This window comes from Chelon labrosus (genome assembly GCF_963514085.1).
Source record: "Chelon labrosus genome assembly, chromosome: 12".
Classification (NCBI taxonomy): Eukaryota; Metazoa; Chordata; class Actinopteri; order Mugiliformes; family Mugilidae; genus Chelon; species Chelon labrosus.
The window spans coordinates 2,906,923-2,921,872 of record NC_140345.1 but is presented as its reverse complement, the minus strand read 5'-3'; the positions used below and the strand labels follow the sequence as shown (position 1 = coordinate 2,921,872).

General features: G+C 42.3%; 1 protein-coding gene across 5 annotated transcripts in view; it reads left to right on the top strand.

The window, feature by feature from the left end:
* mef2d (myocyte enhancer factor 2d) overlaps positions 1 to 14,684 on the top strand; it is an 86,912-nt gene extending 72,228 nt beyond the window's left edge. For 2 of the 5 annotated variants that reach the window (XM_084556551.1, XM_084556553.1), the window contains exons 8-11: positions 2,488 to 2,605; positions 3,056 to 3,236; positions 4,171 to 4,239; positions 10,463 to 14,684. In XM_084556551.1, coding sequence (XP_084412677.1) covers positions 2,488 to 2,605; positions 3,056 to 3,236; positions 4,171 to 4,239; positions 10,463 to 10,874 — 780 coding nt within the window. In that variant the 3' untranslated portion in view covers positions 10,875 to 14,684. The remainder of the gene's footprint in view (positions 1 to 2,487; positions 2,606 to 3,055; positions 3,237 to 4,170; positions 4,240 to 10,462) is intronic. The other 3 variants (XM_084556554.1, XM_084556555.1, XM_084556552.1) reach the window with 2 other exon arrangements.
* The last annotated feature ends 266 nt before the right edge of the window (positions 14,685 to 14,950 follow it).

Below are 14,950 nucleotides of genomic sequence, written 5' to 3'. Positions count from 1 at the left end.
GACAAAAGTACAAGTAAAGCTACTTGAGCAGCAGACCTTCACAACAGCAGTGGTCATACTACCTGGTTGCGTCCGTTCCTGGAAGATTTTCACTACAGGCTTGGCCCAGCAGAGCTGTGGACTTGAGTCAAGTTGCAAAATAAGGACTTCAGACTTGACTTGTACTTTGACATTTGACTCCTAAATTACCCGAACTTCAAGTTTGTATGAGAACGTCAATACAGAATAAATATGACACACAGGCCTTGTATGGCAGCATACCTTGCAATTAAACTGCCTCTGCATCGAAAGGACTCCTATATCATATTACACGCATTTGGCAGTCAGCTTGTCCAGTCTGACTTTCTGTAAGTGCATTCAGACCAAAATTGGAAGTGTATTCCTTTTAAACAGATAACTACAAGCAAGTTGTGTGCTGTAGTGCAAGTGGTGCAGAATTGTTCGCAATAACTTCATGAAGAAAAACTGTTTTACTGTAAGCATCTCTTTGGACCTAACAGACTTAACTTGAGTTTAATGAATATCCTGAGACATGACTTGGACTTGCCTTTAAAAAAAATAGGGTCACCAGGTCATTTTGTATAAAAATAGGAATCAAACCAACCCTTGTTGGGGAGCAAGGAGACTTTGTTCTCCATACCTGACAAGCTTAATCAAGTGATATTGATTTAAATATATTACATATTTAATGCACTTTAACCTCCAATTTAATTACCTGAGTACTATTACTATTTCTAAGTGTCAAATTTCAAGTGTAGGAGGACAGACAACATTTTATTCTTTTCTTAAGACAGCTCTTATGTTCTGTATTTCAAATAAATTGAATTTGAAGTAAATGTTTCTTCCCCATCTTCCTGTTTCTCATGAATATTGTCATTTTTGTGATAAAAGTGTAGAGATTTGTTTTAAATATATTTCAACCAAAATGCTTAAAAATATATACCTATTTATGGAACAGTAAAGCCCAGCCTGAAGTGACATTTGTGCAACACAAATAAGACTGTAGGGAGGAAATATTGAGGAAACAGGAGCAACCAGCTGACTCTCCGCTGTTTGTGAAAGCTGCTCAGCATGTGCATGTTTGGTTTCATCTGAGTGTCGATGCTCCGAGGATCACATTGAGGAAAGCTCCCAAAGTCTCCAACCTGGAACACAGATGGTCATGTTAGACTCAGATACGCTGACCCCTTCAGTCCGCCACACGCGCAACATGCATGCTGACATGCTCATGCGTGTTCTTTGCATAAATATACACACACACACCTCTGAACAAACACACTCCTCTCATTGTGTATTCGTTCCCCACATACCTCTCTACACACGTACTTTTTCAATACAAACAGCCGCACAAACTCATTCCCACTCATCTCTCCTCTGTCAGCCTTGTCGATGCATGCGTTCCTGTCAGCATGATTCTCCAGCACAGCGATGCCTCTCATAACACCTTCCACAGTGACGCTACATAACACAAGCGCCCGGCCCTGGCGATAGCGTTGCCGTGCCAACGCCACCTTGAGATGCGAGACATTTCTCATCTTGCATGCCGATGTTCAAGTGTCACCGAAAAGTTAAACACCTCAGAGGGAGCTGAGGTGCTTGGATTTTCTCACAGAGAGCAGAAAGGCTTCTGGCTGTGACACGATGAATAAAACATCTTCCACTGGCCTACACGGCCTAATGAAGTGGTCTAACTGTTTATTATGTCATATTTTAGTTATAAACTACTAGGATTTGTTTTGTTTTTATTTAACATGCTAATAAAACTTCAAATGGGGCGGCAAAGTTCAAGGTTAAAGGTCAACCAGAGTTGCATTTCTCCTATTTGTTTTTATTTCCTCTAGAAGTAGAACAAACTGTGTTTAGAGAGAAATATTTCACTAGTAACTGAAGGGTTTTTGCCCACTTTGCAAAGTCGTTGCATCCACTCTCCTGTACACTGGAAAGCACATGCTAACTATTATTATTATTGCTGTTGAAAATGGATGAAGTCATGAGCCATGAATTTCTACACTCAGTCCATATAAGGAGAAAAAGACACGACTTGTTGTGGAACCAGACCAGATTTTATTACAACGCTGAGCCATGACACAAGGAAGAAAGAGTTTGGTTATAAATCTCAAAAAGTTACTTTTCTGATCCTCTGTATGTAAGGAGAGGTTACTTTACATGTTGACCTCATAAAACACGTCATTTATAATTCCATCAGTGCCATATTTCTGTGGGAAAAATGTTTAAGCCTGAATTAACTGCACTGCACACAGAGGAGATGCAGACGGTTGTACCAAGAGTCAAATGTATAGTTCCCTAGATGGGATAGGTTTATTTATTTTATTTATTAGATTTTTGTCAAGTAGAGCAACTGTTGAGTAGCCGAAGACCACCTAAAACAGCAGACCCCATTTTTCGAATCACCACAGCAGTAAATGCCACCAGGGTTCTGTGTCACTATGTTCATCTTCCTCCATCTCTCTCTGTCTATCTTCCCAGAATGCTCAGCGGCTAGGTGGCTCCCAGGTGGCACAGCCGCTCACCACACCAGTGGTCTCCGTGGCAACACCCAGTCTCCTAGCACCCTTCTCCGGCATGCAGACGGCCTACAACACTGGTAAGACGTTGAAGGCAGCACTGCCCCCCGCAGCAAGACAGGACATTTTCACAGCTCAAACTGAATCTGTCTGTTCATATCAGGGAAGAAATGGAACTACTTCCATCACGACTGAAAAAAAAAAAAAGGAAAAAGGAGTGTGAATCATCATGCCAAGTAAAAGATATAGTCTATATTATTTTAGGAAAAATCGAGTGTCACAGAGAAAAACTTGAAAACCTTGCAGTGCAGTGCCACAAACCACTATGAATATTCACTTTGTTCACTGTGTGAGAGCTTCTGGAATGATTCCACTTCAAAGATCTCCATTAATATGGATTAGCCCTGATTAATATTGATGCACCAGAAAGTTGTATGATGTAAAACAATCCCCCTCACCCCTCCTCTCCACCTCCTTTCTCTTTCTTTCTCCCTCTGTTTCTCCCCCCCCCCCCCGTCCCTTAATCCCAGAGTACCAGCTGACGAGTGCAGAACTCACAGCGCTCCAGACGTTCACACCACCAGGGCTGGTGCCTGGCAACATGGCTGCCTGGCAACAGCAACAGCAACCAGCAGTCTCCCAGCAACAACAACAACAGCAGCAGCAGCAACAGCAACAGCAGCTGAGCTTGGCATCACTCAGTAACTTGGTGTAAGCTCCTTTTTCTTACTAAAACAAACTCATGAGTGATTGATTTATCGATTCCCCGACCTTTGACCTTTCCCCTTAAACCCATCTATCTTTTACAAGAACCACACATCTCATCTGATTTAGCACATGCACATAAAACACACTGACACACTTCTCACATACAACGCTGCAGTTGATTCATCTTTGAGGTGACCTAGATACCCCCCACAACCCCCCACTCAGCTCTGACTGCAGTCCCACTCAGATTTACCTCCTGGTAGGTAGCAAGGCTAAGCTGCTAGCTGAGATATTGGGTACAGCTCAGTACTTTTCTTGCTTTACAGATAGTAAATAAACTGGTGTGATATCAGTTTTACCCTCTGAGACTTTTGAAACAACTTAAACTAGTTGATTATAAAAAAAATAGTCTCTGTAGTGTTTTTAAAGCCTTAAATCACACACTGTAGTCTTTAGTTTTCAGCTGTTCCTCCTAAGAATTTTGCTAACCATGGTCAATGACGTCTCCTTGACTGAGTTCTGATACATAGCAGGCAACTTTATAATATTAACAATATAATTCCAGTTGCAAGTTTTGAAGTCCAAGTCATAGAAATGTCCGTTGCATCCTTAGTTTTTAAGGTATAATTTCAGACCGGTTCTGGACCACTTCAGTTGAGTTGCCAGGTCTTATTAAACAAACATTAAACAAATAAAGTGATGAGACTCAAATCACCTTTGCATTTTATCTATTCACTACTGTCTACTCTCTATTATTACGCATGCTGAAAAATACAATATTGCCAAATTATTTTAACACCTACTTTTATGTCTTAGAAATTCATCTAATAGCGCTTGTGTGACCAGTCTGGCTATGCTAGGCTAACCTGTGGACAGGGGAGCGGCTTATAACTGCCTTCTTGTTTTGTCCTCCCTCCCCCCTCCTTTTTCTCCACAGCATGTGGGGTGCAGAGAAACAGAATGCGGAGATGGTTAACTGCATCTCCAATTTTGCTGCTAACCTGAGGTGAATGACATGATAGCATCTAGCACTGTGCAGCTCTGCCATGCCATATTTCTGCCAAGTGTTTATACTGCTCACACACTGGTATGACTGTATAATGACGTGACAGTGTGACCAAAATAACCCCTGAAAAATTACAGAACAGATACAATTAAATGACAAACATATCAAATAATCTTTTCCTTCCATTTGTGTGTATGATGTGAAGCCTGTTGCTTTGCATTGTCTGTATTTCACCGCTCTTTCAGTTCTGTTCAAGCAAGACCACATTTTCCCCCCTCCCAGATTATCCATTCACTAGTGCGGCTCTAAGTGTTTTTATGCCACCTAAAGCTTAGATCTGAAGCTCTTTGGAAGTGTCAGAACAAAGAGGAAGGAGCTTCAGTGTGACAGCAGCAGCACCTTGCTAAGTTCTGGAATGAAAAGAGACGATGGGTGCTGCCTTCAATCCCCAGCACTGAACCAGTGCACAGCTGTGTGCCACCGACACGCTTACTGCATTAAAATTTTACTCCTCAGCCATTTAGCTGTCACTCAGCTGACAGTCAGACATGAGATTCAATTCCTCAGATACATGGAGTCCTGAAATTCCTACAGCGGCAGGACTAAAAGAGCTGTCAAAGTCAGTTATTTAGGATAAAATCGGTTTGCAGTTTGGAATTTGATGACCAGGTTTATAACCACTTTTATAACCTGCTATTATCTCATCTTTGGTATACACATTTAAAAAAAAAAACATTGAAAACATCTTTATGCTGATTAACACTGAAACTGCATCTAGTTTATTTGTGAAACTGCACACCTGCACTGAATCCCTATCACAGAAAAGATTAAAAATAACCGAAAAGTGTTTAAAAAAAGACACTCAGAATCATTCTAGCTGTCAGCGGAAAGACTGTTATTTGTTCACCTGCCTGACAAGCTGAAAATTGTCCATGAAAATATGATAATAGGGTGTTTGTTATTGTATACAGCAGCTGTGACTCCAGGGGGTTGAGTATTTTTTATTTTTTTTAAAAAAGGAGCATATAGTTAACAGTCACCACCAGCTCATACGCAGAGTGGAGCTCTTCGTATCGCCTTGTAGATGTTAACAAATGGTAGTCCAGATTGTATGAAACCCTAAAGCAAACAGATCAGTTAAACCACTCAGAGGTTCTGAATAAGCAGACAGCACTTATTTCCCTGGGTGTTCCCTGATTGTTAGCTGGATCGATCCAACAACTGTTCCTATTCTGAGCGGTGTGTGTATTTTTGAATATCAGGATTATCCTTGACACCTAGAGTAGAGCTACATTTAGAAATCATGTAATAGCACGATTGTAAAAAGCCTGCAAATAGCTTTAAAACTTACAAAGCACATCCTTCATTTTTTTAATCATATAAATTAAGATTTAAAAGCAAATTAAAATGCTCATATCCTAATATTATATAGTATTTTTCACTTCTGGCTAGTGTATTATACAGTAAACAATTCACTGAGAAAACAAGCTGTATAGTAATGCTAGAAATATTATATATGTTACTTATAAGTTATAAAAGCTTTGGTTTAGAACCTCTGTTTTAAAATAGCTATAGACTAGATTTTACTGAATAAGCAGGATTTAGCTTCTGTCCATTATCATGCAGCCCAGATGCTGATTGTGGCAGAGTTTCAGCAGCCTCAGGTTTGACACTAGAATCAGCTACAGGCAGGTTTGCTGTGTTGTGTGTGGGACCAGAATAACTGTCACTGAAAACAAGCGAGCGCCACAGAAATGTGGGAAGCCTTCCCAGCTCACCAAACTGTTCTCTCGGCACAACAGAAAATCGTGCCGTCCTAGGAAAGCATGAGCAGACGTGGGCACTTCTGCAGCCCAGACCGCTCTGCTTTGTTTTTGATTTCATCACAGCGCGGCCTCACAGCGAGCAAACAAGCCCTTCCAATCAAATGGTGATTGACGGCTTGGCTACGAGCCTCGCCTCCGCTGTCGTCCACATTTTCCCTCGCCACGGGCTCCACGCGGAAATGGTTTCTGTCATCTTACCCTTTCCCATCCCCCCCTTTAATCATCCTTCTCCCACTACTTCCGACTTTTCGCTTATTTCCTGCTCTTTGTCAGGCTCGGTTAATTTGGTGTACACCTGTTGACTCTCATCTTCCCCCTGACTCCCCAATATAAATGTTAATGTCACGGCTGCCCCCTAAACCACCTCTCTGCAGAGCCTCACTTTCAGCTAGTTTGTGTGTTATATAAAAGTGCTGTTTGGATGGATGGCGGTTGATTCAGGACGTGCTGTTATTGTTTGTTTCCCACCTGAGTCAATGTGTTATCAGCAGACAGAGCATCCATTTGGGACACTTTAGCAGGAAATGAATAGAGACACTTTTCAGGATAATGTTTGTCATTACAAAGAGTTTCTTGTCCACTTGAATCATCAGTATACTGTACATAGTGATACATCTATCAGTGGGGAGCTGACAGAATAAATTAAATGTTTCAATCAGTGCCTAACGTCTCCAGTGCCGCATAGAGGTCTCACTTTTTTCTTGTTTTCAGCACCCAAAAACACTCTCTGTCTCTCTCTGACTGCCTGTCATCTCTGTCAGCTTTCTCTGCTGTGGTTTGTGAGGAAAAACGTTTGCAGAGACTGTACACGTTGCTAAATTGCTTACAGGACACTCTGGTTGACAGCTGTGCACAATGCACACACGCTATCAGAGGCTGATCAGTAAAACCTCCCCAGCGTAATCAGTGTTTTCCCAGACTACAGATTAGAAGCCATTATCCTTCTACCTGGAAGATAAAAATTCTATTGAAGTTTTAATGAGTGCCAAGCTGTTTACTTATCTGTTACAGAGATACAAGACGGCCACAAGTTGGTTTGCTAAAATGCAAAATGACTCAACATGCAGCTGTCCAGAAATCTCTACTCTCTGCTCTTTTCTCTCTCTACTTAAAGATGGTCCCAAGTAAAAGGAGGGATCTGTAGCTATCCTATCATAAGTGTCACTGTAAATTCTTCATCCCAAATGATTCATCCCAAATTCACAAGTAAAACAAGACAAATAAGAAAGTTAAACAAGTAAAAATGGGAGCAGCAGCAGAAAATCCCATTTCAAGCTATTTCAAGCTCATAACAGTAAAAATGCATTGCATGTGGGTGACTATCAAATTCATGTCAGCTGGCTTTTAACACTTCCTCCCGTACACAACTGTGCCTCTAACAGCATCTCAGCGTGACTGAAGCAGCTGTTCGGCCTCCTGTTTTAACCATGTCCGCGCCGACCATGACTGGCCTCCGTTCCACTGTTTCCCTGCTGTTTTAGCTGTTTTAAACTTGCCTGTCTCTTTTTCCACCTCCCTCCACAGCTTGGCCTCTCAGTCCAACTTGCTCTTTGGCAGGGAGGAGGGCCTCTGCTGGTACTGTACTCTTTACACTAAAGCAACTCAGCTGCAGCACACTGCTTTCCCAAAATATCCCCTGCAGAAAGGAACCTCAGCACAGTTTTGAAACATTAACTCAGACTTGCTGTTGAAATTAAACTATTTTTATCATGTACACTATATTAAAACATTATACATGAATGATTATTTTTTATTCCAGGAAAATACATTGAAAGACAGTAGGTAGTTCATCAGTGAAGTACAACTGCATTACAGATTTAAGCAGCTAAGTAATGCTGGACATTCCTTCTCCTTTCTGTTTTAACTTTTATTTACCTACGCCACCTTCTCTTTTGAAGGAGGTCTTAAAAGGAAAGGAGAAATAGCTTGACTTATTTTTTTTTTTTAATGAATCAGTCAGTGCAAAATGGCACAATGATATTCATTTGACATTTCATAGCAGGTTACTAACAGTATTTGAATATGTGTTATCGTACAGTTAAATGAAAACAAGATAACTTCTTAAAATCTTAAGAGTTACTGGTTGAGGAACTTGAAACATTAACTCTCTGTTAAGTTGTGTAGATAGACTAGGAGTGTTAAGATGCCATGAACTATATGTTCAGATTTAAGTAGTTCATTGATTTAGTATTAAAGTTTGACTCCTCTAATACAGCACTAACTTAACTAAATGAAAGTCTTAACTGCAAGCAGTGCTAACTGTGATCTGTCGGTAAAACGGTCTGATTTGAGATTTGAAGAAATCTTTAGCAGAAAAGCAGATCATTTTGGGAAACACGGCTGCAGCTCACCGCACCGCACTGTGACCAAATGTCTGCTTGTGGCTGTGTTCGCTGTGTTGTTCGTGCTCTTGGGGGGGGGGGGGTTAGCCTGCCGCTCTCGCCTTCATCACTGTCACTGGCCCGCTGACTCGGCTGTTTTCACTCGCCATAGCGGCGGCACTCCTGTGGCACCACCATCCATCTACCTGCCCCGGCCCGAGCCACGACGCGGTTTGATGAAGTGGGTACAGGGAGAGACAGAGTGAGCCTTGCCGCCACCAAGGGATCTGTGTGTGTGTTTGTGTGTGAGAGAGAGAGAGAGAGAGAGAGAGAGAGGGGTGGGGGTACAGAAGGGGAAGAACTTGTGTATGTAAGACAGCAAGAGTGCACAACTTTAAGTGTGTGTCAGGCGGAGGAAGACATTGGGCACATTTGAGTGCTGCAGACCAAGATCGCCTGGAGGAATGCTATCTTAAATTCCCCTCTCAGACTGCCAGTAATTGAGGGAATATTAGAGATACAGTGCTGCAGATGGCTCATGATATGACATATTAGAACATACCCGAGGGGCGAAACGCAGTAATTGGGAGCTTCAAATTCAGATCTACCATGTCAGGCTGGGGGAGAAGGAGCGATAGAGCGAGCTCTAGCCGGAAAAATTATGTCGACACCGTCAAAGGAGCGAGCCACAGTGCAGCGTCAACAGCCGGTGTCAGCCCCAGTGACAGGTTCGACTCAGCCTCCAGCCAGCAGAGGAGGAGGAGGAGGTGAAGGCTGAGTCTGAGGGTGGAGGGGTTGATCAAAGGGTTGTGGCAGGTAGGAGCACAGACAGTGACACAGACGAAAGCTTTTTGGCACATGATTTTTGTCCCGAGCATCCTAGGGCGCGTGCACGAAAATGATCTGTACAGCAGCTGAGTCAAATGCTGGAGTGTGCTCTCCTCCAGGCCACAATTATACTTTCAAAACTTGTGAGTGCAACACACGAATCAGGTGTAACTGGTGGGTGTGCATCTCGCTGGAAAAGTCTTAACTATGTGGATTAAGATGGCTGCAGAGAAGATTTGGAATTCTTTTTAAGCAACTTCCTTAAAATTTAATGCAGATCAGAAATGGAAGTTGAATGCTGGGCTAGTCTAGATACTGATGGTGGACTGGTGGATTCCTCTCTGGAGGCGTAGCACGAGTAGCACATCAGCAGAGCAGCCGCAGCTTCACTGCAATGTTTGTGTCTGCAAAATACACATTCAGGCACATAATTGAGTGTAGGTCAGTTTTGTGTTTTGGCAGCTTTTTTTGTCTAAATTATAAGAATTTGGTTTAACCATGAACAGCTACAGTCTGTGGACAGACATGTTTAGATCACCTGTAAAGTAGTTACAGTCTAATGTGACAGCCACTATACATTTTTTATAAATTAAAATATCAGTGTATTTCTTGCCATGCAGCGTTCTCCCACCTGATAAGCCTTCAGACTCTTTCAGAATTGATGGAGCTTGAGAGCCTAGATTGTTCTTACCCGTATTTGTAATCACGAGCTCAGACCAGTGTCATTTCTTCATGTTGTTCTAAAAGCAATGCAAGCAACGTTTTTTTTGGAAAGAGTCCTCTTTCATCACTAACAAAGCTTTGTGATCGCAGAAACATCCTCTGTATACTGATGCCCATATTCAGATGTAAACCTTGACAGATCGGAACCGATATGCAACAGTGTTTGGGCTGCATGGCTTATGGACTGTGCTTTTATGTGGCCTCAAATGTGGTCTTATCCGTCCTGTGTGTCTTTGTCGTCATGTGCTGAAGTCCATCCAAGTTTACATCTGCCTAGTTCACAGCATTGCCTGGGTGTTTTTGGTGACAATGGCTCACGTTTCCTGTTACAAATCCAGTTCATGCTAATCTGAACATTCATTCATTTGACAGCGACCATTCTTTGAATTTCTTTACAGTAGTGGCTGAACTATGCTCCATCCTTGTCAACCTTTGTCCTATTCAGGATAACACACATACAGTAGTTGTGCAGTTGTCATAACGCTTATTGTCTTTTCTCTCCTCCTCTCTCTTCCATCTCTCCAGGCCTGTGAGCCATTTAACTCAGGGTGCCGCACTGACAGTCAACACAAACCCCAACGTCAACATCAAGTCCGAGCCCGTCTCGCCAAACCGCGACCGCAGCACTCCCAGCTCAATCAGCGGTGCCGGCGGAAGTGGAGGGGGCCAGGGTCAAGTCCAGGGACAAGGTCTGGTGTCGGTCGCCTACTCCACCCGCTCGCCCATTGACAGCCTCAGCAGCAACGGCAGCTCATACGAGGGCAGTGACCGGGACGATGGCAACCATGGTCGAGTCGGGGGTACGGACTTCCACCACCAGGCCGGCGCCGGAGCCCAGCAGCCCGCCATGGTCCTCCTGCGGCCCTCTTCGGCTGAACCCCAAGAACAGGACGGGACCAACGTCAAGAGAATGAGACTGGATACCTGGGTCACATAAAGAGGTGGATGATGGAAAGAGAAGTAAGGACAGATGGAGGATGGAGATGTGTACTTGTGGCTTGTGTACATGCCCCTACCAGCCCCAACGCCCCAAGTCTCCCCCTTGCATACACACATGCCTATTATACTATCGACCCAGTAACTACTGTCTGCAAAGGAATCACACACACACAACACAAGCATGCTAACACACTCTCATGTCACATGCGTGGACACTGGTACTCACTTGTATGGCAATGTGCATTCACATCTGAACTTTAATGTACTTTCACCAACAAACACTGAAACCCACAGTGGGTTGAGCCACCAAAACAGGGATTATTCATCCAAACAATGACCACATTGGATTTCATTCAGATGTATTTGAATAGAAGTTTCCAATCAGGACACAGTGGCAAGTAAATATAACGACATGGACTACTAAATTACACTTCCTGGCAGAGCAGACAAACAAATCAGTCTTGGTTTCCCAGCATGCTCTGCTTTAATTAGTGGCAGGTGGCAATCTTCCATCCTCATGTCCTTACTGTTTATCCACAGTAGGATTTGCTCTGACATGACAGTGCTGTATTAAAAGCAGTGCCACCATATGAGTCCACATCTTAGTACACATCCACACGTCCACTGTTGTATTGCTGTCGCTCTAGATTTTAGTCTAAGAGCCTGGGCGGTTGTGCTCTTTTTAAAGCGTGGAGTTTTGTCCTCCTGTCTTGACTGTTGACGTTTAGAGTTTGGAATCCCCTTGGTTTTGAAAATGAAGACACTAAAATAAAAACTCCCCTCCCGTCCCAGCCAAGCCGGCGGCATCGTTGAAAGGCCAGTCGGCGCGTTGGCGCTTTTCTGTACAAGAATGACGAACCCTGGGTGTTTATTTAATCAGAACCACGCAGACTAGCTGTAAAACGAGGATCGCGATTCGTTGCCGGGGTAAAAAGACTGCTTCTCTTTCAATCAGGGATGAGCTGCAACAGCTCAACGACACATGACGCAGGTTCTCCTCGTTTCACCCACATTGTGTCAACTGCAGATGCTGAGAAAGGCGTGTGAGTGTGTATACAGGTTTGTTACCTCAACTGGTCTCTCTTTTTTTTTCTTTTCTTTTCTTTTTTTGTGATTTGGACAAATGTTCATTCTCAATTTAATCCTTGAACACACATCTGCAATGCACACAGCTGAAATTATTTTTGTGAAGCAATTGATGTTTTGAATAGATAGCTGACGTTCGACGGGGAGAGTCGTGAGGTACCATGTATATAAGCAATCTGTAACCTTTGTGGCTTTTGTGTGACAGGGATAAGTATTGAAGGTTAAAAATAGATTATATACAAGTATATATTTAAATAGGAGGTCTCAAGGGCAGCTCTACATCTGGGGCATGAGATAGACGACAGGGATTGTATATATATATAAACTCTATATTCGGCAGGACATCCCTAAACAAAAGAGAAAAAAAGCAAACATTGATTCTCAGTGATCGGTCTCTTTTTTATCATTATTTATGCGTGTATATAGAGTGTAATATGTGGACGAGCCAAGAGAGGGTGCTGCAGAGGCAGAAAGGGAAGATGTAGCCATGGTGATTTGGTTTGTTTGGAGTGAGCAATTGTTAGGACTGTCACGGATGGAGCGCACTTTACCTTAACTCCCACCTCAGACACCTGCACACACCTGACCTATAGACACTTAGACACACACACACGTACACACACACACACACACACACACACACACACACACAAGGGTTAGACTGATAAACTGACAAGTTAAACGACTTTATGATCTGATAATCAGCCGATACAAAGAAAATATTGTATTTTGTTGTAGTTTGATTTAAATGATGTATTACTCTGCAGATGCTGTGTAGCCTTCTGTCGGTCTAAATAGAAACCATATATTTTAAAGCAGAAGAAAAATGAGTTGCAAGTTCATTAATTGATCATTTTAAGATAAATTTTAAGCTGTATAAGCTTAACATTTTAGTTTTTGCTGAATTTTCCAGATTCATCCTTCAAAGCCAACAGCAGTTGTTTACACTAAAAACTTCTAAAGATCACGAGGATCTTCTGTCTTCAGCTCCAGTCATATGATCAGGCTTTTCTACCTGCAAGATGTTTGCTGATCGGATGACTACTTTTGCAGCTTTGGTACAAAAAAAATCCCATTATATGCCATATCAGTCAAACTCTAGAACACACAAACACAGACAGTATATGATTAAGTGAGCCAAGGATATCCCCCTCCCCCCTTTGTGTTTGTTTTACAGTTTCCCTCTTATTAAAAGCCATGTATCTATATTGAAAGGTTCTCTCCTTCGCCTGTCACTGGTTGGCTGTAGTTTTATATTATGGAGAGTTAAAAAGCCTATGAAGGAAATAGAAATGTGAAGGATGTCATTTTCGTACTCTATAAAAGTGGCAAAGGGTGATTTAGGGTTTAGTGGGTAGATTTAAAAAAAAAAAAAAACATGTGGTGTTCAAAAGTGCATATTTGTGTATTTATTTTCCTAAAAGCACTCTCAGCCTCCGTCCATTTGCTTGTTAAAAGCACTGGAGGCAGAGTTTGGATATCATTTGTCATTAAGCCGGAGGTTTCAGAGCGAATCTTGATCTTTTAATGACTACCTCCCAAATCCAACGCAGACTTGTCAACATTGGGTTTTACCACCATCCAGCCACAGCATCCTTCTCATGGGCAGGCCCTCATCACCTCCCTCTCACCCCTGTCACTCACTCAGTTTTTTTTTTCTTCCTCTCTGGAAGCTTAATCTCAGAAGGCCACAACACATGCATACACATTTCATTACAGACAGCGGGTGTCAGCGCTGAAGTCAAATTATTTTGCGGTCATTTCCACAGATAACACAACCCCCCCCAATCCCGCTCTCGCCAGCATGCAGCTTTATCACACACACTACTCCCATCACCCTCTCCTCAATTCATCAGTTATTTCTCATTTCCTTTTATTCCATCTGTCACTCACTCACACACACTCTCATCCTCTCCGTGACAGGTGTCAATATTGCTTTTCTGTGCGTGTGACAGCGTGAACATATAAACCCCCCGAGTGTAAACACTTTGACTGTTAAGACTGTTGTGCCCTGAGCTTCGAACAAAATAAAACAGGACCCCGCGTTTAAGTCAGGGGTCATAGGTTTGTCCAAGGAATAAACTAAATGACATCCTTTATGGTAGGACTCACAGGAGTTTGGTTTGTCAGCAGGTGGGCAGAGAGCTCTTATGAAGCCCAGACATGTTCCTTAGAACAACACCAGGGGTCGTTATAATCACAAAACTGAAAGACAATCGTGCTGAGAAACACTTCCAAGAACGTGCATACCCCTCCCCTTGAGAAAGCGATACATGCTCCTGTATAATGATGTTTAGAAGTCTCACTCACTTTCCAGTGTTAATTTGTGCTGGTGACAGTCTGTTTTTAATTGTTCTCTGAGAATTGATATTAATATTATTATTATTATTATCATCATCATTACCACAGCCTTCGCTGATGGTAGCTGTCATGATGATAACCTTTTTTTTTTGTGTAGTTTTAGTCATCTTGTTTTATTTGGAATTTGATTTTATTTTATTATATAAAAATATTCTATAAATATATTTTTAGTTTTTGGGATTTGTTTTCTTTTTCTCTTCAAAAAGGGTGTTACTAACGTTGCACGATTTTTATGAATCAAACACCACAGGCGTAGTGATGTTAGTACACGCGTGGCTGTGGATGGATGGAGGCGACTGCGAGGGAACGCTTCAGTGCTGCAACTTTGAGTCCAATGTACAAACTTCTCAGTCCACAACATGGAGGGAGGGAGGGAGGGAGGGCTGTGGGAGGTGGGGGGGTGATTGGGGGTGCGTGACACGTCTAACTTATTTCTGACCAGACACAATGATGTCAATGCATGGACGATTCAAAACAAGAGAAGAGTGATATCATGTTATAGGAAGTCAAATGTAACGTTGACGCAAATACACATCACACAGGATTACATTTAAGAAAAAAAAATTGAAATTGAAGAAAAAAGTTTAAAAATAAATTATAGCTAATATATTGTGTTCGGCTAGTCTG